The following is a 24,597-nucleotide window of genomic DNA, read 5'->3' as shown; positions in this document are numbered from 1 at the left end:
TGTATTAAAGCAATAGTGAAGTGAAAAGTCATATGTACACAATTTTCCCCTTTACCCAAATGTATTTGATCAGTGAAGGCACATTGGGCCAAACTGATAACATGTACCGACAGATTTACTGTGACATTAAGAGCAAACAGTGCTGCACTAACATATTTGCTTATTTAGAAACCAGTCTGTATTAGCATTTGTCTTACGTGTCAGTCTTTTCCCATATTTGCATGTGCTGTTAGCAATTCATTCAACAAAACACCACCTGGAAAAAAAAACACCTGCATTAGTCCAAAGGTAAACTTCCCAGTAAGAAGCCGACGCATTACATACTTCTTTCTCTAATATTTTCAAACAAGCGTTGCAAGTGCAGTTGAGGGTGAAAGGGACTTGCTTGAGAAGGATATCAGAGCGCAGTACAGAAGGACAGAGTATTTCACAACAGCTTCGAATATGACTCGGCTGATTAAAAAAGCCTTAAAAAAACAGTTACAGATTGAGGAGAGATACAGTTTTGCTGCTCTGTCATGAATTGAAGGAGGTCATCAGCTCAGCACAACCATGTAGACTTTGTCACATGCTGAGCCCGCGATGCTTGGGTGCTTTTTCTATCACATTTTGACTGTGGATAGAAGTTTTTGTTATATGTGATACATAAGCTTGATATCCCAGCCCTGTAAAATTCATGGACTCTAGATTAGTGACTTTATTTATTTATTTATTTATTTATTTAATTCAGTGGATGGGTAGCTATGCTTATGATGCAATCTATGGTAGACTGATACCAGTTCAGCTACGGATCTTCTCAGTTATTGTGAAGCAGTACTGCATATTACCTACACTCGTCACCAACAATGCACCTGTCTGTAGCAGTTAATCTGAAACAATCAAAAACGGTCATTTTATAGAAATGCTTTGATTTGGATAAAAAGAAATTTAAACTTCATAAAAAATGCTGACATATGAAAACGCTGATTTCTAAACATTTTGTCATCAGAAATGGAATCTTAGTTTTTTTACTGGATGGATAAAATTTAGGACGATCCGCTGAAAATACTGGACAGTTTTTCCAAAATGTAGGCTTTGACTTCTTTTACAATCCGTAGTTCTAATTTGTTTTTATTTTATTTGACATACAATGTCCATTTTGGCACCCAGTCATGTGCTAAATAATGGTCACTAATACACAACAGGTCATTACCATGGATTTTGATTTCCTTTTACACAGCAGACATAGAAGTAAGGAGAAACTAGTGTGTGTGTGTGTGTGTGTGTGTGTGTGTGTGTGTGTGTGTGTGTGTGTGTATACATATATGTATATGTGTGTGGTATATATATATATATAAAGTCTGTGTGTGTGTGTGTGTGTGTGTGTGTGTGTAAAAGACAGATTATAGGTTCCTGCAGTTGTGGCCTGTGGCAGGTTTTCTGCAGCTCTGTTGAACTCTGCTCATGCAGTTAGTAACCACAGCAGAACGGTCCTATTCCTCTGGCTTGTTTAACGTTTTCCTTTTCAACAGGAGAAAGGGGTAAACCTAGCGTTTCACACCAGACAAAGTCATTCTCTGTCCCTCTGAAAAGAGAAATATTCTTGTGTCAGTTAAACGAAAATATCTTCGGAGTCCTTTCAGCCACGAGAGACGTTTTTCACAGTTTAATTACAGTGTTGCTAGGGATGGCCTCTAAAACACTCACTGCTGATGGAGACGGCCTTCAGGCGTATGAAGGCATTATCTACAGTCAGCCAGCACGTTAGCCCAAACCACAAAAGTCCACCACAGGAAACTAAAAGCATGTTGTAGCTCAGTAAATTAACCATTAGCACAGCACTGAAAGCAAAAAGTTTTGGACATCACAGTGTACCCCAAAAGGACCATTACTCCTCTCAGTGGAGCTGCTTATTACTTGAGCATGTCATCCATCTATACTGGTAGTGTTAGCTGTGGACATACTGGAATGCTGTAGCAGGGTGTGTAATGTGGACCCAGCTATTGTGTTCTGGCCAAGCCTTTCTTTTTGTCCCACTGCTGGCCTGTTGATTCCCCGCTGTGTAAATGCCATGTGAGAATAAGGGGCTAAAAAAGACAAGCTCAGCCACAACAAGGCCGCCCCTCAGAAAAGCCTCAAAAGAGCTCAGACTAACTCAGAAAGTAGAAACGGCTAGACCTTGTAAAGATGTTTCTGGGGTTGTCAAGTTATGATTGTCCAGGCAGGTATTTCACAAAACCTTATTTTTCAGTAAAACTCCATAATTTAAACTCCCATTACCCCTTCTTTTATTGCTTAGGCTTGACTTTTTAAAGAACCCGTATAACGGAAAGTTTTCCACACTTTTTTGAAAGTTTGATGTAGTATGTAAACATTTTTTAAAGTTTCAAAATATACTTTTCACTCCTCATTCCATATATGGAAACTGATACTGAAACTGAACATATGTGGGTGTTTTGTTTACTGGTTAGAAATTTTGCAGGATACAAGGCCTCAGTTCCTCTCACATTTACTTCCATCTGATCCAAAAAACAATTAACATATTTGTGTATCATAGTCAAGGCAATAACGATAAACCTTACTTGATATCTGATCTTTATGATTGGCTGCATTCAAAGCGGTAAACCAATCAGGTAGCTGATAAAAGATGTTACACAATGTGCCGAAATCAAAGATAGTGTTTCGCTATTGTTTTATTGTTGATCTGCTGATTTTAACAGCAGCTCATGCTGCACGAGCGATACAAGCATCTGTAAACAGTTAGCAGTAAAGGAGTCACACATCACAAAAAGGACCAAAGTAAAGCAGGCAAGGTAGGTGTGAAAACGGCTTAAGCTGCAAACACATCCTGTTTTGAATTCACTGGTTTTGTGATGTTGTGAAAAACAGCACATATGGTCACCTATTCAGTCTGCCTCATGTGATGTCACTGTATGAAAATAGAAATGAAATATTTTGCTGTATTCCTGTGTAATCTAACTGACATGACAGTGTTGAATTACTTCAGGGTTTGAGCAGTGATATCACTGATGTTAATGTTTACTGTACAAAAAAAAGTACAGCGTGTCCCAAAAAAATTGACATCATTTGAGATGTGAATATCTGAGTAACTACATGTCCTGGGCATACAAAATGAAATAGGCTTCATGTTGAACAATACAAGATTTATTTATCAAAATTCGAACAAGAAATTCAGAGGGATGTAGATTTTGCAACCAATTTCACAAAGCTTCACAAATGTAATATCTTCCGATACTGGTGGTCGTCCAGATCCCTTTGCCCTGCACAGACAGCCTTCCTCTTTGAATTTTTTGTGCGAAATCAGGGATGGACTGTGTAAATAGTTCTACTACATAGAACTATAAACATTACATTTAGGTTTTTAGCAGACACTCTTATCTATAGAGATTTAAAATGGTAGACAAGCGTATTGTGAGTCTTAAAGGCACAGTAACAAAAACAGCCTGTTTGATTCTAATGTGGAGAAAAAGAAGTTGGAAAATGGTCATGTAAAAAAGAATCGTGACTGTTTAACACCTCACAAAATTTATGAGTGGACTTCAGCCCAAAAAACACAATAATCATATAGGATATGGGCAGTTTAAGTTATCTGGCTAACTGAGAAAATTCTTCTTTGTGATATCAGAAGTTCATGTGTCCAGAACAGGGCTATCACTATTGGATACATTAGTATTAGAGTAATCTGCAGGCTATTTTGACAAAGTGATCAGGGTTTTGAAAAAGGCCAAAAATAAAAACTGAACTGGACAGGAACAAATCTAAAGACATACATAGACTTTTCCAAATTAATTCAGATTAGATTTGAGATTATAGATTTCAGAACATATAATCTGAAAAAGAATAAGCATTTAAAATGCTTTATTAAAAAAAACATAATAATAATAATAATAATAAATGTGTCAGACAAATTGTTAAGTAATTAGTGCTGTTTAATTGAGAAGATAAATGTTAATGATTTGTTTTTAATCGATTAATTGAGTAATCGTGACGGCCCTAGTCCTAAATGTACAGATCAGGACACGGTAGCAATGCCAGGGAGATCTTTGCTCTGCACTCTGAAGAAAAACAAACAGCTCCTTAATTCTTATGTCTGAAAATAACCCTAAAGGCCCTCGGTGTCATGGTAACATAGGTCATACATGGCAGTCTAAATGGAAACTGAATATACAATTAGGAACATTCCTCGCCCTCTTCTTAAGAATGATTTCACAAGCCACAAAGGAAAAAAACTAAAATATAGGTCTGAGCCCAGTTCAGCTTTTTATATACACAAGAAAATGTTTGGTTGTTCTTGTTATTCAAAGAGGAATCAAATGAATGGTCGTCGCTTTTGTTTCACATTCACAGTGTAGTGCAGTATTACTGGAAATCCCTAAAGTCCCTGATCAAAGGGTCATTATTTATTCATCCCCATTCTTGTTTGCAAGTCAAAACAAGTCTTGTTTGCTGTGGACAGACCTGGGCAGGCTTTGTGTGTTGGAAAATATTCACCTATCAGATTGAGAACTGTGAAGGTTAAATGGTCTCATTTATAGCCTCTTATCTGCTAGCTTTTTGGAGTTCAGTTTTACGTTGGTCAGAGTTTTCTCTGTATACTTTAGAAGACCAGTGACTCAGTGCCTTGGTCATGCTCTATCAGTGACCTCTTCATCAAATTAAACCTAAAACAGAATCTTGTGACTGCTTACATAGTGCATGACCTGCTAATTCTGGTTAAAATCAGGCCTGTAGTAGTTTAGTGTAATTAGACTGTTGAAGAATTTTAGTATGAGCTAACCTTTAAACTATGTTCTTGTTAGTTTTATGGCAAATTGTTTATACCATTGCAACAAGAGCATTACATAATACTCCCTATGTCCAGTGAAGTATAAAGAGTGTGTTCTCCAAACACAAACATTTCATTTAGACGAGCAGATTCTGTTTTTGTTAAGGTTTGGGCTTACCCTCAGGCTGTTAGTAGCTGTAACTATTTGTGTTCCTTACAGACAATAATTCAGTTTCTTCATTGTTCTTTTTTAGGTTCCAATGTACCAGGATATATGCAAAACGCTGAGTGCGGGAGAAAACTGCAGTGCCCTAGTGGGCTACTCTGCTGTGTACAAAGTCTGCTTTGGAATGGCCTGCTTCTTCTTCTTCTTCTCCGTGTTCACCTTACGAGTGCGAACCAGCACAGGGTGCCGGGCGGCCATCCATAACGGGTAAGTCACCCATCCATCCATCCAAAACTCCCTTCTAGTAGAGCTTAGAATATTTAGCGAAACTAGTGGTTCTCAGACCAGTCCTCGTGGCCCCCAGGAGGTCCACCTTTTCACTCAACCCTAACTCCCAAAACATTATGATAGACCAAAAATGTGGCCTTGAGGACCAGTTTGAGAAGCGCTTAGTTAAGACCTATTCCAATTTCTCTACAGTATAATTGGCAGATTTTTTTTGGTTGATTTTTATTAGCATTTTTCTCCAACCTGAAGCTGTGAACACATGAAACATACTAGCACATTTCCAGTTCTTTCTATTAGAAAAAGTCTACTAGCAATACAAATTATATTATGAACATTATCTACTATATCAAATTCAAAATCAGTTGCCTCTTTAAGCTGCACAATTTTTCTTGCTAAAATGGAAAGAAGTAGCATTACTAAGTCAGGTCTTTATGTATTTACGTCATGCACGCAGCCTCAAAAAGAAGGTCCAGCTTAACGTTTAGGTCTTTGGTGTAAAATCAACATTATACTGATGATGATATGATGATAGTTATCATTGACAATAATTCACCCACATCTCAGTTCTCTTTTTAATATTCCTTCCGAAGTACAACTGACGTTGCGTGCAGTTACACATTTCCGCCAAACCCCCCAAATTTATGTAGTGTGTCTTTAAATAACATGAATCAAATACAGTGGTACATCAAAACTGAGAGGCACCTAGCTATTTAGCACATATTTATGCTGCAACATTTTTGTGTGGCTGTAGCAGCAGCATTCAAATATAGTGTGAGTGCACATACATTCCTCCCATTATTTACGAATTGAATCACAAATCGGCCAAAGTAAACATAATAAATATTGCCTGTCGCATGTTTGGTTCGGATTCTGATCATGCATCCCTAATCAAAATAACACATTTTCATCATCTAAACATTATTTCTCATATTTGTTGGGCTTGAGTTGGGTTTAAATTTCAAGTTCTGGCATTTCTTGGCTGGTTTCCCACATTTTGATGGGTCTGCATTTACCCTTTTTAGTTTTTTTTTCCTTCACTACTTTTATTACTTTAAATAATTTTTTTATCTGGCATGTTGGAGTTGATGTTGGAACAGAGATCCTCAAGGCCCACATGTGTGCGAAAATGAAAGTAAAACAGGCAATCATGTCAGGACAGTTTACTGCAGCCAAGAGGATGCTCATCAGACGTCTGGAAATCATTTCTCATGGTACACAGTAAGAATGAACCTACCTTCAGAATCATTAAGAATGATTAGGACTGAAGCTGTGCTGTCATTAGGAATATGGAGTTTTATTAGGTGTCCTGTTGGTGGTGGTCAGGTCAAAATACGGTCAGACAACTTGGTGCTGCAGGTCAAATTGGACACTGTATTCAAAATTTTGGGCTGGATTACTTCTCTACCTCTCTGGCCTTGTTTTCTCTATAAACTCTCCTTGTTTTTCCATGCCTTTTCTCTCTGGGCCTCATGCTCTGTGGGGGGGATTATGCAGCCATCCCAGGTTCACTGGAGGTCTACATGGCTGTGTATCGTTTGGCTGGCTGCCTTCATCCAGCTCCCCATGAGTTCTGTTCTGCTGAGTGCTCCTCCTTAAACTCCATTATCCGCCCACTCCTGTTGCACTGAATAGGGGTATTAATTAAAAGCCCTGTCCGGAGGAAATTGCATCGGGAGGTGAGCTTTATTCTCCTCAAGCGCGATGGTTTAGCCCCCAACGAGAGCTCTTCAGGTTGCAATAATCAGATCTTTGTGTTGTATGCAAATGGTGTGGAGGAGAAGGGGAAGTGAATGGCACAGCAGAAGTGGAGGAATGCACACGGCCTGAAAACAGGCCTCCAGATCAGAAATGGCAAAAGCCATTAAACTTTCTGGAGTTGCCCTACTAGTAAAATGTTAGTGTAGTAAACAGGAAGTCTTGTTCCAAATAAAACAGGACACAAAAATGTCCAAGAAAGTGTTATGGGAATCATTTACAAACTTGTGTGTTCTCATTAAGTAAAACCAGGCAGTTTGGATCGTGAAGTACCTTGGTCTGCACATTTCCCCTTAAATTGGCTGCCTGAGCCCAAGTCAGGGCCAAGACCACTAGCAATGTGTGCCCTAGTTTCTGACTAGTTCTCAAATTCTTTGTTTTTTGTCCATTCAGATTCTGGTTTTTCAAGTTTGTGGCTTTGCTGGCCTGCTGTGCAGGAGGCTTCTTCCTACCAGATGAACAAAAGTTTCTTGAAGGTATAGTACAGCTTTTCTTCTTCTTTGCTTTTTATCTCTCTCTTAACGCCTCTTCATACTCCCTAGCTATTGTTTCCCTTGTGTGGCTTGTTTCTTTTCATGTGCTTTGAAGACAAGACCTGTTGTGAACTGAATAGGCTGTACTAAAGTGATTCTCAGGGTCCTGGGAAAGAATTGAGATCTTGTGACACCCCTTTCAAGGTTGCTCGATCTTTGACCAGCCACACCCTAAGAGAGGTTTTACTTAAAAACCTCTGCTCAATTTTTTAGATCTCAAGTATTTTCTTTCCTCATGGAAGCTATTTAAGATTGTAAGTGGAAAGTAACGTAATTGAAGCTAAGGCAGTATAATATGTACCAAAGACTAGTAGACTTGCGATTATATTGCTCTCTGTTGCCACTCGCCTGTTTAGTGGTATGGGTAAACGTGCAGTCTTTAGTTAGGCTGGAGAGGAAGATGTTATTTTATTAAATGAATTTAGGTAGCTGACATTAGATTTGGGCGATATGGCAAAAATATAATATCACGATACTTCAAGAAGTTTTCATGCTTCACAATATGTCTCGATATTTTATTTTTCCTATTATCTGATAAGTTGGAACAGACAAAGGAGTGCCATATTTAAATAATACTGTTAAAAACTATGACCTCGATTTGCATGGAGCTGGGGAGTGTTGTTTCAGTACTGGCAATATCCATGATACGTTCAAAAGAGAATGTTGTGACATAATGTGGCATAATTGATCATGGTAATGATATATATTATCATATTGCCCAGCCCTGGATGACATGAAACCAAAAGAAGACTACTCCATGAACTTATTTAGGTACATTCTGAATGGTAACTTTTGAAAATTATTTTTTAAGTCTGAGAACTATTGTAACTACAGTGTAGCACTACTTTGTGAGTCAATTTATCCAACATGGCATTACAGCAAATTCAGTTGCACAAAGGAAGCAGAGTACTTTTGTAAATGTGATTATTTTTATTAAGCGCATTGCCTCAGTCTTTCAAAAGTGAAAGGAAATATTTTAGATATTGTAGATTAAAGTTCATGAGCTAATGCTGGAGCCAGTGTTTAACGTTGGATGAGGAGCAGTCATCTTCTACATGAGGTAAATTATTTTCTGCTCACTGGATAATGTGGAAACATTGTCAGTTTCACATTGTTGCTGTCGCATTGTTGCTTGTCGACTTGACATTGAGAACAGAAATATCTTTTCTAACTTCAGCTCTCATGGCTAGCTGATCTAAGTTGCTTCAGATGTCTCAGTAATGTCTGGGGCACACAAAGGCACTTGAGTTTCATACTAACAGTAGGAGTAAAATGATATACAGACAGAAGACATTACACTGTGTCGCCACTTTGTTTCTCTCTACCTTGTATCTCTCATCAGCCAATTTATCTACTAAACGTTGGCTAAAATACCAGGTTACCAGGCTGAACACGGAGACCTAACTATAGCGAATAAACGTTTGTATGGTGTCAACGTTTTTCAACATCAGCTTTTAACATTTGCAGTTCTGCATGTGAGAATGTGACCCTGTAAGAATCTCAGCTCAACTTTTTATGGCATCAACTATTTTCATTGCATTGGAATCAAACCTGATTTATTTCCTTGGATTATGTGTATATCTTGATGTATCAGAACACCCACATCTGGAGCTAAGATTGGTCTAGATCAGGGGTGTCAAACTCTACCACTAAAAGCCCATATTAAAAAATCTCAACAACTCAGTGAGCCAGAGAACGCCCATGTTTTTATTTAATTTTTAATTAACGTTTTGCTGTGACACAAACATGCCATTGTTTATTCAACATGTGCCAGCAAACAGGAAAAACCACTGTGATTGGATAGAGGCCTCTTTTGCACATTGCAGCTTTCTGTGACATTAGAATTGCACAAACTGCAGAATCAGTATTTTGCAAATAAATAATGATATGATATAATAATGATGATATTTGATTATGATAATGACAAATAACTAATGATATATTGAACAGCTCTAACAGAAACATAACAGTGACTCAGTGAAGACAGTTGAAAAAAAATTGAACAAAAAAGTGGAAAAGCTTACGAACATGGATTCCTTATCAGCATGTAACTTTCCCAAATATAATTTGGCACCGCTGCCTGTTGTTCAGCTCAGGAGGACATCTTCAGGCCAGCAGGAAATCCTGTACTGTCCCATGTCTGCTACTCAGACTCATAGACGGTGTCATTCGCTTGTGTCTCTGAGTTATGTGGCTACTGTGATGTTATATCATTTAGCTTCTGCCAGCTGAGCCAAGCAGTCATCTGGAAAAGTGCCACCAACACAGAGAGCTGGCCATTGTTTGTCATTCAGAGAAATCAAGAAACAGTTCACAATGATGTCTCAGTGTTCCACTTTCTTTCTCTTTCTTTCTCTTTTACTCTGTTTCTTTCACTCTATTTCTTTTTTCTCTCTTTCACTCTCTCACCCCCCCCCCACTCATTCTCACTATTTCCATCTCTCTCTCTCTCTCTTTTTCCTTTCTTTGTCTCTTTCTCTCTTACTGTCTCTGTATGTCTTTCGTTGATTCTTTTTGTCTCCCTCTATCAATCATACTTTCTGTCTGGTTCTCTCTCCCTCTCTCTGTCTTTCTGCAGTGTGGCGTTATGTGGGGGCTGCCGGGGGTTTCCTCTTCCTCCTCATTCAGCTCATGCTCCTGGTTGAGTTTGCTCATAGATTGAATCAGAACTGGTAAGTTGAGTCTCTGGCAACATCCAAACATTTCACTGTTTTTATAAAGCTCCCTCTGTCATACTATATCACCAGTGGAAACCCAGTCAGGCTCTTGGAACCTTTTCTCTATTCCATTTTCCTGTTTCCATCCCTCTATCCAACTTGAGGCAGCACAACTGGAATCCATTACACAGGCTAGAGGGAGTGTAATGTAGTTGGCTACCTCTAATTTCCACAGCAAGAAAGATTGCATAGTTGGCTGTCTGGGTGGTCTCACTCCTATACACTAATAATATAGACTGTGTGGAGACTTAACTGTAGAAACACCCAGGGGTGGAGTGGTGGGTTCCTTTTTTTAATTATTGTAATTTTTACAGTAGAGGTGGAGTGGGGAGAGAAGAGAGGAAATATGGGAGAGAGAATGAGTCAGTGAGGGAAGAGGGAGAGGGAGCTGTGTGATTTCCTAATGCATTTCACGACAGTCAGCAGTTTTTACTTATTATTTTTTCAAGAGACCATTTTTAAAGAAGAGGGAGAGAGGAGAGAGGAAGAGTGACTGACTGACTGTGTAACTAATCTATCTAATAATAATATAATATAATCATCATTTTACAAAAGTCTCAAAAAAAAATATATTGATACACGGGACAGCCCAGTGAAAATAGCAGCAGCTTTGTGTAGTGCAGTCTAACCACATTTCAACAGTGGAACTTAGAAAACCAGCTTCACGTCTCTTGATGTCCGTCCAGATATGTTGGAGCGATGTGTAAGGTTACACACATACACTGTATCTTTCAGTATCCACATGTTGCTGCTGTCGGAAGAAAACCTCTTATCTCCATTTTTGTCAGTTTTTGACATAATTTGAAAATGGCTGTTGCCCTTTACATAGTCTCTAAATTTCATGAAGAATGGACCAAAAGAAATTGCCCAAAACAACTTGGGAAAAAAGTCTGGTTCCATTGACTTACATTAAAAGTAAAGCAGGTTTTTTCCTTCTCCTGTAAAGTTATCATTTTGGAGATACAAGATTTTCTCCCGACAGCAGCAGTATGATGCTGTTCAGAAGTCTCAGGCCAACTGAAAATTGTATTTAAAGGTGAATTCCACTGATTTTTCAGATTTTCTGCATGATTAAGTAGTTGTAAAGTGTTGTAAACAAAATAATTTAGCGGTGGGGTGCTGGAGCCTATCCCAGCTGTCATTGGGTGGAAGGCAGGATACAGCCTGGACAGGTCGCCAGTCCATCGCAGGGCCCAGTATTGTACAGTTACCATCCAATACCTGCTTCAGCTAATAGATAGTTATTAAATTCTGTTTCAGTAAGTTAAATCCACTGTTCTGCTGATGGAATTGAACAAATCTGTGCGATGGCTGGAGCTGTAGCGAGTCTTGTATATACCCACAACATATTTAGCTGGACAATAACAGAACTTTGAAGCTGTTTTTCTCTGTTTGGCTTTGTTGGACAGAATAGTTGAGTTCTGTTGTCTGTCGTTCACAGCAGGGCTAAGTTCTAGTGGTGGTCCTGAAAGCTCTCTTTAGTCTGTGTATATAAATAATGTGGGCTGCTGAAGCAGACTAGGCCTTGTTTTGTGCTGCTGACATGAGGAGGGGGAGGCAAAGTGAGAGAGAGAGAGAGAGAGAGAGAGAGATAGCTATACAGAGAGAAACAATCCAGAGGAAGCACATGGTAGAGACAGTGAGCATGGTTTCCTCTCTCCAGTTCACGATAAATAAACTCGAAACAAACCCAGACCCTTAGACCCTCAGCACAAAAGGACAGAAATAAATCTGACTCATGGGCGATTTTGTTGGAGGGCAGGCCGTACTGTAAGAGCCAGCATGTGACACAGAATTCATAGGGAAACCGTACATTTCACTCTGTGTGTGTGTGGGTGTGTGTGTATTTGTATATGTACAGGAAAAAATGTAACTTCGTAGGATAAACAGGAAGACAGGGCTAACTGATAAAGTGGTCCTGACGTAAAGTGCTTCTTACATAAGCTTTGACCTGAAAAGAAAAAATAATTTTTGAAGTAATAAGTATCAAGAGTTTCTTGTTTTCAAAAAAGTAGGTGATGCCAAAGTTATAATATAGTTATTATAGTTATTATATTGTAGTTATTGTACTGTCTTGTGGTGTCTGTAGTGGATCAGACACAGCAGCTCTGCTGGAGTTTTTAAACACTGTCCACTCTAGTAGGCACTTCTACCTTGTTGGTCCATCTTGTAGATGTAAAGTCAGAGACAGCAGCTCATCTGTTGCTGCACAGTTTGTGTTGGCCATCCTCTAGTCTTTTATCAGTGGTCACAGGACGCTGTTGGCTCGATATTTTTGTTTGGTTGACTATTCTCAGTCCAGCAGTTATTTAAAAAAAAAACTCCAGCAGCCATGCTGTGTCTGATCCACTCGTACCAGCGCAACACATTAACACTAACACACTACCACCACCACCACATCAGTGTCTCTGCTAGACTGAGAATGATTCTCTACCTAAATAATACTTGCTCTGTGCTGGTCCTGACCATTGCAGAACGGGGTGAAATGGGGCTAACAAAGTATGAAGAGAAAGAGATGCAACAAAGTGCAGCTATATGGCAAGTATATATATATATATATATATATATATATATATATATATATATATATATATTCCTCCAAGGAGTTCAGTGCAAATGTATCAAAGATCTTGGTCATACGAGATGTCATCAGGTGAGCAAAAAAGCAGTTCCTCTTAGGTTAGAGCCTTTGAAAATAGAGCTTGTGAAACTACAGAATACCAGCATAAGTCTATGTACAACTCTGTGTCTTGACATTGTATAAAAACAAGTGTTTGTGTGTGAATGTGTGTGTGCAGTGAGCTAGGCCTTGGAGAGTTGCCAGGCGGTGGGGGGGTCGGGGTCGGTGGTGTTAGTGATGGGTGATGGGCGGCTCTTTCACTCCACAGGCTCATCAGAGAAGAATTGTCACAGCCACAGCCAAACAGCTCATTCTGCTGTGCATGTCTAACACACCAACACTGTTTAATTCAGCCCTTAATGAGTCCCAGTATACAAACAGCACTTGCATATATTATGAATTTGTCATAATAAAATATGTAATAATAGTACTACTTTAGATATTATGCAGATGCTTAATGTAAATGCAGTTTCTTAATTTGACATTTCAAACAATCCATTCAAGCCTATAACCCTGATAATTGCATGTTGTTGCTATGTCCATCACTGTAGCCCTCTCGTTCAAATTCAGATTTTAAATGGCAAGTTCCATTGATGGCTGTTTTGCTGAAACCAAAGCTTTTTCCAGCTACTGTCATGCTATTCATTTGTTTCAAAGTATCATTTACATGCACTTAGCTGATGTTATATGTTATATCAGTAACGTCAGCACTGGAGTGTACCGTTGGACAGTCTTCCTGGGAGACCTATGGGTAAATCAATGAGCAGCAAACTAACAAAACTGATAGCAAAGTGGAAAGAACCAGTTATCCTCAATAGGTGGTGTAACACAACGGGATACATACCAGAGTCAGGTTTAATTAAATCCGACAATCTCAATGAACTACTCAAAAGAATACAGTTAATCATACTTGATTATTGTAATCGTTTGACAGTCGTAGTAACTGCCTAACATAGTTATGTAATGCCTTGCATTTACATTGGATTTAAATATGTAAGAATTTCTCTACTTGTTTCAATGAGTTTTGAGTGAGAAATGATTAATCTAAAACGTCCCCTTGCCTTTGTTAACAGTAACTCAGACTTCTGAGTGTGAAATGTTTCTCTTGCTCTCTCTCTCTGTGCAGGACGTCAGGAGCAGAGTATAATAAGCTGTGGTACGCGGCTCTGGCCTTTGTTACTCTGGTACTGTTTTCCGTGGCTGTAGGAGCCGTGGTGTTCATGGCCATGTTCTACACACATTCCGAGGCCTGCTTTCTCAACAAGATCTTCCTGGGAGTGAACTCGGGTCTCTGCGTTGTCATCTCACTGCTGGCCATCTCACCCTGCGTTCAGACATGTGAGCCATCACATCTGCAGTTCAGAACATCTTTTTTTTTTGCTCTTTTCAGGCACAGACACTGTTTATGTACAGTGTGGGTGTGGACTAGCTGCTTTGTTTATTCTGAGTCCCCAGAGGAGATGTAATGCAAGATAGAGCAGATGTAAAGAGCTTGTCTGTGGCCATTCATACATGAAAGTAGTAAGAGTAAGAAGTCATTTAGCCATCCCTACTAATCAGTAATTATTTGAACCTTTGAGCAGTTTCTTTTTTAAAGGAATAGTCTTTAGAAAGTAAATTAAAAGAATAGTTTGGTAAAAACTTCATTTTCCCAAATGAAGTTGATCAGAGATGTTTGGTGCTCATCATTTTTTTTTCTCTCAATTTTGCACTTGAGCTACAAGGCTAATGTAGCTAGTAAGAGCTAGTAGCTAATCAATTAGCATCATGCAAACTGTACACCTAAATCATCGCGTGCCACAAACTACAACTTGTTAAATAATCTCAAATACACTTATTTTTGTGGTTACTGACAGAATATAACATAGTTATTTATGAAAGTGGACTATAGTATGTCTAAAATAATTGCAGCCAACTTAAAGCTTGAATTTTTTGTATTTTTGTCCATTTTCAGCTCTAGACAAAAAAGTAAGAAGCAAACTATCAACATCTAACATGTCTTGGGCGCATTTGGAGTAAAGTGAAAATTGTGTGAAATTGATTTTGAGAGTCAAACTGTTGCACTGTGCACATAGCAGTAGTTAGAGAAGGGCAGTATCAGTTGATCAAGACACTGCCGTCTATGCAAATCAAACCAGTGTCTGCAATGGTGGTTGGCGCACTTCAGGGTCAACTAATTAGCACAGCAGCATAAGCAGATGTTCTGTTCCTCATTTTAAAACCTAGACTTCAGTTAAAAAGACATGTGATTGTGATTCTGACAAACTGCTTGACATTAGTAAGTTCACAGTAAAAGGGCATTCCAGCCTGAAAGTGGCATTTAAAATGTTACCTCATGTTATGTAATATTCTGCAACGCAGCATCACAATTTGACAGTTCACAATTTTGTATGCTTTCGTGTACTTGTCTGTCAGTGTTCTCTCACTGTAGTGTTCCTTATGCAAATACATCATGCAAGCATTAGGAATCCTCCCATGGCAATAAAGACCTCCTGACTGCTAGCACAGCCACTAATGAGGATGGTTAAGAAATGTGGATGTGATATTCAGCCTTCTAGCAGTAACATTAGCTATCTGACTATTTTCTGCATTAGCCAGCTAGTGGGAAAAATTCTACCAGACTGGCTCCGGTTTTTCAAAAGTTCCCCTACCCTTCAAGATACATCATCAGATGGGAGTTTCACTAGTCTTTAAGATGGAAAATATTTCCCTAGAAACTATTGTGGCACCACTTTAGGAGGCAAGTAAGTGTGTTTATAACAGATGAAGCAAAGGTTAAATTTATCATTTTGTCAGAGTACCCCTTTAAGATCATCTGAATGGCTACCTGGTAGCCATAGAGCATATTATTTGTCAGATTGCTGCAACTTGGCATATAGAGTATTGAACTGTTTAGATCTTGCAAGTTTTCTTTGCAAAAACAGCAAAACTGAAGAGACAACTGATAAAAATCCCTCTTTGGGAATAATACCCTCCCCCTACACATTTGAACCTCTTGTTGTGATGTCAGCACTCATCTGCGGTGAAAACTTTCAGGTGTTTAAACCACCTTTAGGGCAAAATAAGTGAAGTGTATGATTTTAATAGTTTAGGAAAGAAAATTGTCAAATCATTATTTAGGTAAATCTCCAAACAGTAGTTGGAACTGTACAGAGCGGAAACTTATGGTGATCACTGTGATAAAAATATAGTATAAACACTGTGAAGGTGAAGAAAGCGGAGGCATACCTGAGGTCTTGTGTACAAGGACAAACCCCGGAATGTGTGCTCTGTGTTTTGTTTTTGCTAATCAGACTCGTGTTTGTTGTGTTGTTCTCTTTACAGTCCAGCCCACCTCAGGCCTGCTCCAGCCTGCTATTATCAGCGTCTACGTCATGTACCTCACCTTCTCCGCACTGGCCAGCAAACCTGTTGAAAGTAAGTGCAGCTTGTTTTGCTGTGTATTTTGCTCTCTTTCTCTCTGGGTGTGTATGTGGTTTTACACTGGAGAGTATCATCTAAGAAGCCAGGGCCCTCAAGGCAGCTTAGGTCAAAACCTTTATTGCACAGTAGCTTTCTAAAATGTTTTTCAGAACCACTTTACCACACCCTGATTTACACCACTTTCCTTCCCTATTAACTCTTATTTCCACTTCTCTCTCTCTCTCCCTCTCTCTCTCTCTCAGTGGTGGAGCAAAATGGAACAAACGTTGCAGTCTGCGTCTTTTCCTACAACTCCAACTCAGAGAGTGACCGCAAGATAGTGAAGGGTGTGGGAACAACAATTTTGTTCTGCTGTGTGCTTTACTCCTGGTATTTAAATTAAATTCTTCTTTTCATTTTATCAACTTAACCCACACCAACACACTCAATAATGTACAATCAACTTCACCCACACCAACACTCTCAATATCATACAATCAACTTAACCCACACCAGCACTCTCAATATCACACAGACAACTTAACCCACACCAGCACACTCAATAATGTACAATCAACTTAACCCACACACCTCAATACACAGACACTTAACCCACACCAGCACTCTCAATATCACACAGACAACTTAACCCACACCAACACTCTCAATATCATACAATCAACTTAACCCACACCAGCACTCTCAATATCACACAGACAACTTAACCCACACCAACACTCTCAATATCATACAATCAACTTAACCCACACCAGCACACTCAATATCACACAGACAACTTAACCCACACCAGCACTCTCAATATCATACAATCAACTTAACCCACACCAGCACACTCAATATCACACAGACAACTTAACCCACCACGCTCTCAATATCATACAATCAACTTAACCCACACCAGCACTCTCAATAATGTACAATCAACTTAACCCACACCAGCACGCTCAATATCACACAGACAACTTAACCCACACCAGCACTCTCAATAATGTACAATCAACTTAACCCACACCAGCACTCTCAATATCATACAATCAACTTCACTCACACCAACACTCTCAATATCATACAATCAACTTAACCCACACCAGCACTCTCAATATCACACAGACAACTTAACCCACATCATCACTCTCAATATCATGCAATCAACTTAACCCACACCAGCACACTCAATAATGTACAATCAACTTAACCCACACCAGCACTCTCAATATCATACAATCAACTTCACTCACACCAGCACTCTCAATATCATACAATCAACTTCACTCACACCAACACTCTCAATATCACACAGACAACTTAACCCACACCAGCACGCTCAATAATGTACAATCAACTTAACCCACACCAACACTCTCAATATCATACAATCAACTTCACTCACACCAACACTCTCAATATCATACAATCAACTTAACCCACACCAGCACTCTCAATATCATACAATCAACTTCACTCACACCAACACTCTCAATATCATACAATCAACTTAACCCACACCAGCACTCTCAATATCATACAATCAACTTAACCCACACCAGCACACTCAATATCACACAGACAACTTAACCCACACCAACGCTCTCAATATCATACAATCAACTTAACCCACACCAGCACTCTCAATAATGTACAATCAACTTAACCCACACCAGCACTCTCAATATCATACAATCAACTTAACCCACACCAACACTCTCAATATCACACAGACAACTTAACCCACACCAACACTCTCAATATCACACAGACAATTTAACCCACACCAACACTCTCAATATCACACAGACAATTTAACCCACACCAACACTCTCAATATCACACAGACAACTTAACCCACACCAACACTCTCAATATCACACAGACAACCTAACCCACACCAGCACACTCAATATCATACAATCAACTTGACCCACACCAGCACTCTCAATATCATACAATCAACTTAACCCACACCAGCACTCTCAATATCATACAATCAACTTCACTCACACCAACACTCTCAATATCATACAATCAACTTAACCCACACCAACACTCTCAATATCATACAATCAACTTCACTCACACCAACACTCTCAATATCACACAGACAACTTAACCCACACCAGCACTCTCAATATCATACAATCAACTTAACCCACACCAACACTCTCAATATCATACAATCAACTTAACCCACACCAACACTCTCAATATCATACAATCAACTCAACCCACACCAGCACTCTCAATATCATACAATCAACTTAACCCACACCAGCACGCTCAATATCATACAATCAGCTTAACCCACACCAGCACACTCAATATCATACAATCAACTTAACCCACACCAACACTCTCAATATCATACAATCAACTTAACCCACACCAGCACTCTCAATATCACACAGACAACTTAACCCCCACCAGCACACTCAATATCATACAATCAACTTAACCCACACCAGCACTCTCAATATCACACAGACAACTTAACCCACACCAACACTCTCAATATCATACAATCAACTTAACCCCCACCAGCACTCTCAATATCACACAGACAACTTAACCCACACCAGCACTCTCAATATCGTACAATCAACTTAACCCCCACCAGCACTCTCAATAATGTACAATCAACTTAACCCACACTCGGCCTGTAAAGACTGAAATAATCATTTAAAAGTCAGAGATGAAGAGTCAGATTTCACAGGAGTTTTCAGACCGCGTTATACATCTGTGCGTATTAACATCCAAGGAAGCTAAAAAGGAAGATTTGGCTTGATGTTTAGGTCTCAAATGCAAAATCAACATTATACTGATGATGATCTGATGACAATAGTAGATAATTCACTGTCATCCTCAGAAGACACGTACTTCACCAGGTTTTGAGTCCTTTTTGAATACTTTTTCAGGGCACTCACAAACATCAACATTAAGGGGTCTGAAGCACAAACGACATTGCAAAATTTTCTTCCACACATTGCAAGCAAATTACACATTTCTACCAGAGAGGTCTCCAAATCCACAAAACTTACATAGTCATTCAGACATACTTTTGATGTTCAGGTGTAAATTTGATTGATGGTGGCGGCAAAGGAAGAGGAACCAAACAAGACTAATAGTTAGATTAGACAAATAATCTAATAATAGTCAATAAAGTAATTGATTAGGAATAATTGTAATTTATAGTCTTACACTTTTGCATTTTTCCCGCGTTCTCTCTTTCCACCCCTACAAGGACACCCTTGTATTTCTTGTCGTTGAAGCGAATCCCCTCTCAGCCAAACCAGGTCATTTAAAAGGGTGTGTGAATAGACTGGCCCCAAAAGTGCCACAAACATGCAATTATCTGGTTATGCCACTGTGTTCATTTGGACATAAAAGCACATAGCCTTGGTGCAACTGAAGGGAAGATTAAAGCCTTCTTCATTTAGCTCTCACACACTGCAGGAGCCTCACATATGTTTCCCATCAAGTGCAGACATGTCTGCTGAAGCTGTCTCTCCCATGCCTGAGAGCATATTTAAAGGCAGATGTTATTGCTGGTGACATGCATATATTGTCAGCCATATGATTCAGAGCCATGGCTGAACTTGAAATGATTTTTCCTTCACGTTTTCCAACTCCCACAAAATGCAGCGATGCAGAGGGAAGTATACTTCAGCAGAAAGAGTACTTTCAACCAGTGCCATTATATAGAGTTCCAGGAAACACTTGAGCCAGAGGGAGCTTTAGCATTAATAGCAGATTGAGCAGAAATTGCTGAGATGAGCGGTTTAGTCCTGCCAGTCTAGCTCTTCTCCCAGCACTGCAGGTTATCAGACCTAATGTTTTGACCAAGTAGAAGAAAACAAAAATGTCCTCCATTTGAGTGAATAGTCAGTTATCAGTAATAATAATGTCATAATTGGTCTCATTCTCTCTCTTTCTCCTCCCCCTCTCTCTATGCAGTTTGACTTCCACCACAAAGAGAAGCTCAGCAGCTTTGCGAGTGTACAGAAATTCTGTGCCTGAAAATGAGGTAAATTGTCTCCTTTTTAACCATTTAATGGAATGTTCAGGCTAAAAATTGATTTTACGCAATTTTCCCCTCACGACAGATGAATACAATCAGCCAAGACGCGCTCAGAGTTAAAAGTTTGCTTCTTTTGTTTAGCACTGGAGCCACAAATCTAACATTGCTAACAAACACTAGTCAGTAGTTCCCCCAGATAGCCAAAGTTGTTTCTGTATAAATACTTCCCCCAAAACGTCTCTCACGACGCTCAAACTGCATCCAGGTCTTTTATTAAGGTTGCACAGGCTTCTCAATGTGGTTTATCACAGATTCTGTCTGTGAACTGTAAAAATAAACAAAACGCAATAAAAAGTTGATCACAAAAACATAAACAAAACTGTGCGCAGTCACCACAAACCAACTCATGAGTAGCAGTGCTGACCTACAATCAGTGTTTGTGACAGTGGCCTGGTGTTATCTGAAATGACTGCCCACAGCGGTGAAGTTTTGTTTATATTTATAAGGCGTACTATCTAAACCACCTTAAGTTTCCATGACCTTAATGAAGACCTGGATGCGGGTTGAGAGAAGTTTTGTTGAAACAATTTGGGCTATTTAGGTGACTGAGTTCTAGGGTTTGCTAGCGACGTTAGCATCGTAGTTCTAGTTCTAAACTAGAGAGACAAAATGTGGACTCCAAGCAGGTCTTGGCTAATCGACTACATCTGGTGTGAGTCGAAAATTGGGTACATTTGATTTTTCGCCAAACTATTCCTTTAATGCCTACACAAAAAAGCCGCTCCTTCTGCCTTTTAATTTTCCCATCTCTTTTAATCACATGTCTCAGCTAGATGTTGCATTTTTTTAAGCAATAGAACATGAGAGGTAGTGTGTTATTGCAAATTCTGTTGCTTTTATCCAGCAGTTCTTCAAAATGAACAAAAAAGGAAAGCCCCAAACATTGTATGGAAAAAGATGTGCTTTAGTACTGTGAATTCCTTCCACCAAAAAAGTAATACCCTTTTGATAGAGCCATAAAACCGTCACAATATCGAGTTCAGCTCAGCTCAGAGGAAGAAGTGAACAGATGCTAAGCATGATAAATGATGTTGAAAGTTTTATTTCATTCAGTTTGTACAAGTAGAGTGTAAAGTTTGGATTTTTTCACTTTGGACTTCCAGTTCTGCTTGTGTGCACATGCTCAGAAACAGTATTGGACACAATGTGGATTATGAAAAGTTAACATTAATATGGCATCTAATGGCGTAATCAGTCCCACAGTGCTGATATATCATTGCATAGTCTTTTGGATTTTTAGATGTGATTTTCATTTTATGCTTTTCTTTTTCTGATCCTTTCAGAGAGCACGCTGCTGCTTCTGTTGCAGTGATAGTGGAGGTAAGAATGAATAAATAAAACGTGGTAAAACAAAGTGCAGTTAAAGAATATGAGCCAGTTATGTGTCTTGAAAGCTTGATGGAGCCTCCTGGTGGTCATGCGTGGTTACTGCATAGTTAAAGCACTCGACCTGTTTCAGATGACTATGACGATGAGGAGAAGACTTCAGGAGGACAGAACGTTATTTATGATGAGCGAGAGGGCACCGTCTACAGCTACGCCTACTTCCACTTTGTCTTCTTCCTTGGCTCTCTCTATGTCATGATGACCTCCACAAACTGGTTCCAGTAAGGCATTTAATTTCCATTCCATCAGTCCACACTGAACATACCCATTCACTACAAATTTTGTTGTATCAATAAATACTGGATGTTTGATTCTCTCTGAATTCAGTATGATTTCATTTCCTCAGGTGTTAGGCTGTCAGATTTAATCCTGAGAAATGAATCTGAATCATTTGCTTTTCATTAAATGTTGGTTGTCATTAGTGTTTAGTTACTCAAGTCACTGTCAGTGTGTAGAGCCAAGTCACAAACTGGTTCCAGGAAATATTGCTTTAAAAACTGTAATTTCATTGAGGTTTAAGTTCCATGTTCCAGTCGTAGTTTTGTGTTCTTCCCTGTGTTTTTCCATGGTCTCTGATTTGTTTTTATGAAGGAATTATTTGAGGAATTAAGGATAATTTGTTGTGGATTAAACCTGGGCCATCCTGGATTTGAGCTCGGAAATACCGTCTTGAATGATTTCCTGATTCTTATCCTGAATGTATTCCTTTGTGTTCTGAAAATAGCTGTTGTTCTTTCCAGCCTTTCATCGATAATTGATATTATTGAATGTTGTGATGAAGAAAATAAGTGCCAATATAATGCAAATTATTGTTCTTTTTTTGTCGTTCATGTGCAGTGCGATATTGTTTTTCATTCAGCTTTATTTAAGCATTTCCTGTAGATTAGAATCACTCTAATCTACAATTAGTTCAAAAATATTTACAATAGAAAAGTTGTACTTAATTATATACGACACAAACTGCACATCACAGACTAATTAACTAGACACATACATATTTTGAATGCCACTTGGATAGATTTCAATGTAGATTTTCAGTCTGGCAGAGAATGCTGGGATACATGCAAAGTAAACGCAGAAACAGTACATGAGCTCTACTTTGTTGTAGAGTAAAAAGGACGAGCTTGACTGAGAGAAGGGTACTAAAGCACCAGTTTGGCAATATTTTGATTTCCAACCAAACAAACTCATAATAATTGATGGTAATTATATTCCCATCAGGGGAAAATGCAAGCTGTAGTGTAAGGCTAGTAGTACTGAATTTGGGTCACGATGATATAATTTACCGCAGTATCTGCAGACAGTAGTCTTTTGTCTAATTTTACTGTATCTTCCAAGTGTAGTTCATTATACACTGTCCATCAAAAACTTTGGGGGCACCTTGTGTTCTTAAAATCTGAATTTTCTAGGTGCTGTTTTTGAATTAAGTAAGATAAAAACCTACAGGCGGTTTGTTAACATAAAAACTTTGTTTGCTAATATTGTATGTGTATTTATGTTGAGTGTTGCAAAGAACAGACTTTGCTTATAGTTTTTAATAATAATAATAATAATAATAATTTGACAGGTTTCCAAACTATACTGTTAAAATCACATACTGAAAAGGTGCTTAAACAGCTGAAAGCTTCTTTCTCAGTGTTATACAGTTTCTCAGTCATTAAGGATTTATCTACAGCTCTAACTATCATACTGCACACGTCACATTTCTTTGTTCCAGTGTCCTACATATTCATTGAAACACATGAAGTTGCAGAGTAGTAGTGTCATAACGGAATCATTTTCTACATGTATCTGCAACAAAATTAGTTTTATTTTATTGGAAACGGGTGCAAACGTTTGATTGGTGGTGTACATTGTTTTCTTCAAGTAAATCTGGTCAGATTTTAACGTTAAGTCACTGCAGACTGACAAAGAGAGCTTTCTCATTTGTATTAAACATATTGTATGTTCATCAGAACTGACTTTGAGATTTGTACCCTGTATTAAATCAATGGCTGTGCATTATTGACATATATGAGCTGATTCCTAATCTGTGAGTAATCTGTGCTTTTCTGCAGCTATGAGGACGCTAAGATCGAGAGGCTGTTGGAAGGGAGCTGGTCCATTTTCTGGATCAAGATGGCATCTTGCTGGGTGTGTCTCGCTCTCTACATGTGGACCCTGGTGGCCCCCGTGCTCTTCCCAAAGAGGTTTGAAGCATAAAAGCAATCTCCAAATACGTCCTACCACCACTGTTCACAAAAAAAACATTTTGCAGACTGTTTTCTGTTACCAGCTTCTTTTTTTACATTTCTGTTTTTATTTGTACTAGTTATAAAGTTATACGATGCCTTAAAGGCATTTTTTCTAGACAAATTTCTGGAGATTTGTTACAGATGTGGGTTTTTTAATTCCATTTTGCCGACTCAGAAGTCAGGAGTGTGTTTCATTTTTGTAAGAAAAAAAAATCATGAAGGTATGAAAACAAACCATTGCTCAGGCTCACATCACCTGTAAGTGTCTTCAGTGTTACATTTGCATCCTTTGGTAGATGAAGAATTCTATGCAAATCAACAACAGCTTTTCTGTCTTTCTGAGATTTTCATTGTGGTACGTTGTGTTTGTAAACACACCAAAATAGTAGTTAGCCATGCAGAAGATTATTTCCAAATGAATAAGCCACAATCCTGAGCTATATACAAATGTAGGGGACCAGTTCATAACTTTCAGCTTAACATGAAGTCCTAATACAGCTATTGTATGTATGGGAGAGTGGATTCTCCTGAAACACTCTCCTTTTAATCTCAGGCTTGAGAATATTAGAGAAATATGGACTTATGGAGAATGTTGTGCTTGACATCAAAAAAAGAAAGATGTTACCAGCCTGATCAGG

General features: G+C 38.8%; 1 protein-coding gene across 1 annotated transcript in view; it reads left to right on the top strand.

The window, feature by feature from the left end:
- The window catches only part of serinc5 (serine incorporator 5), a 37,084-nt gene extending 12,881 nt beyond the window's left edge, over positions 1 to 24,203 (top strand). The window contains exons 3-12 of the mRNA XM_036597846.1: positions 5,020 to 5,198; positions 7,368 to 7,450; positions 10,086 to 10,179; positions 13,971 to 14,182; positions 16,169 to 16,261; positions 16,510 to 16,636; positions 20,216 to 20,285; positions 21,623 to 21,659; positions 21,799 to 21,946; positions 23,783 to 24,203. Of these exons, the coding sequence (XP_036453739.1) occupies positions 5,020 to 5,198; positions 7,368 to 7,450; positions 10,086 to 10,179; positions 13,971 to 14,182; positions 16,169 to 16,261; positions 16,510 to 16,636; positions 20,216 to 20,285; positions 21,623 to 21,659; positions 21,799 to 21,946; positions 23,783 to 23,927 (1,188 nt within the window). The 3' untranslated portion in view covers positions 23,928 to 24,203. The remainder of the gene's footprint in view (positions 1 to 5,019; positions 5,199 to 7,367; positions 7,451 to 10,085; positions 10,180 to 13,970; positions 14,183 to 16,168; positions 16,262 to 16,509; positions 16,637 to 20,215; positions 20,286 to 21,622; positions 21,660 to 21,798; positions 21,947 to 23,782) is intronic.
- Positions 24,204 to 24,597: the final 394 nt, after the last annotated feature.

This window comes from Colossoma macropomum, unplaced genomic scaffold, assembly GCF_904425465.1.
Source record: "Colossoma macropomum unplaced genomic scaffold, Colossoma_macropomum, whole genome shotgun sequence".
Classification (NCBI taxonomy): Eukaryota; Metazoa; Chordata; class Actinopteri; order Characiformes; family Serrasalmidae; genus Colossoma; species Colossoma macropomum.
The sequence above is the reverse complement of the archived record's forward strand: the minus strand, read 5'-3'. Positions and strand labels throughout refer to the sequence as shown.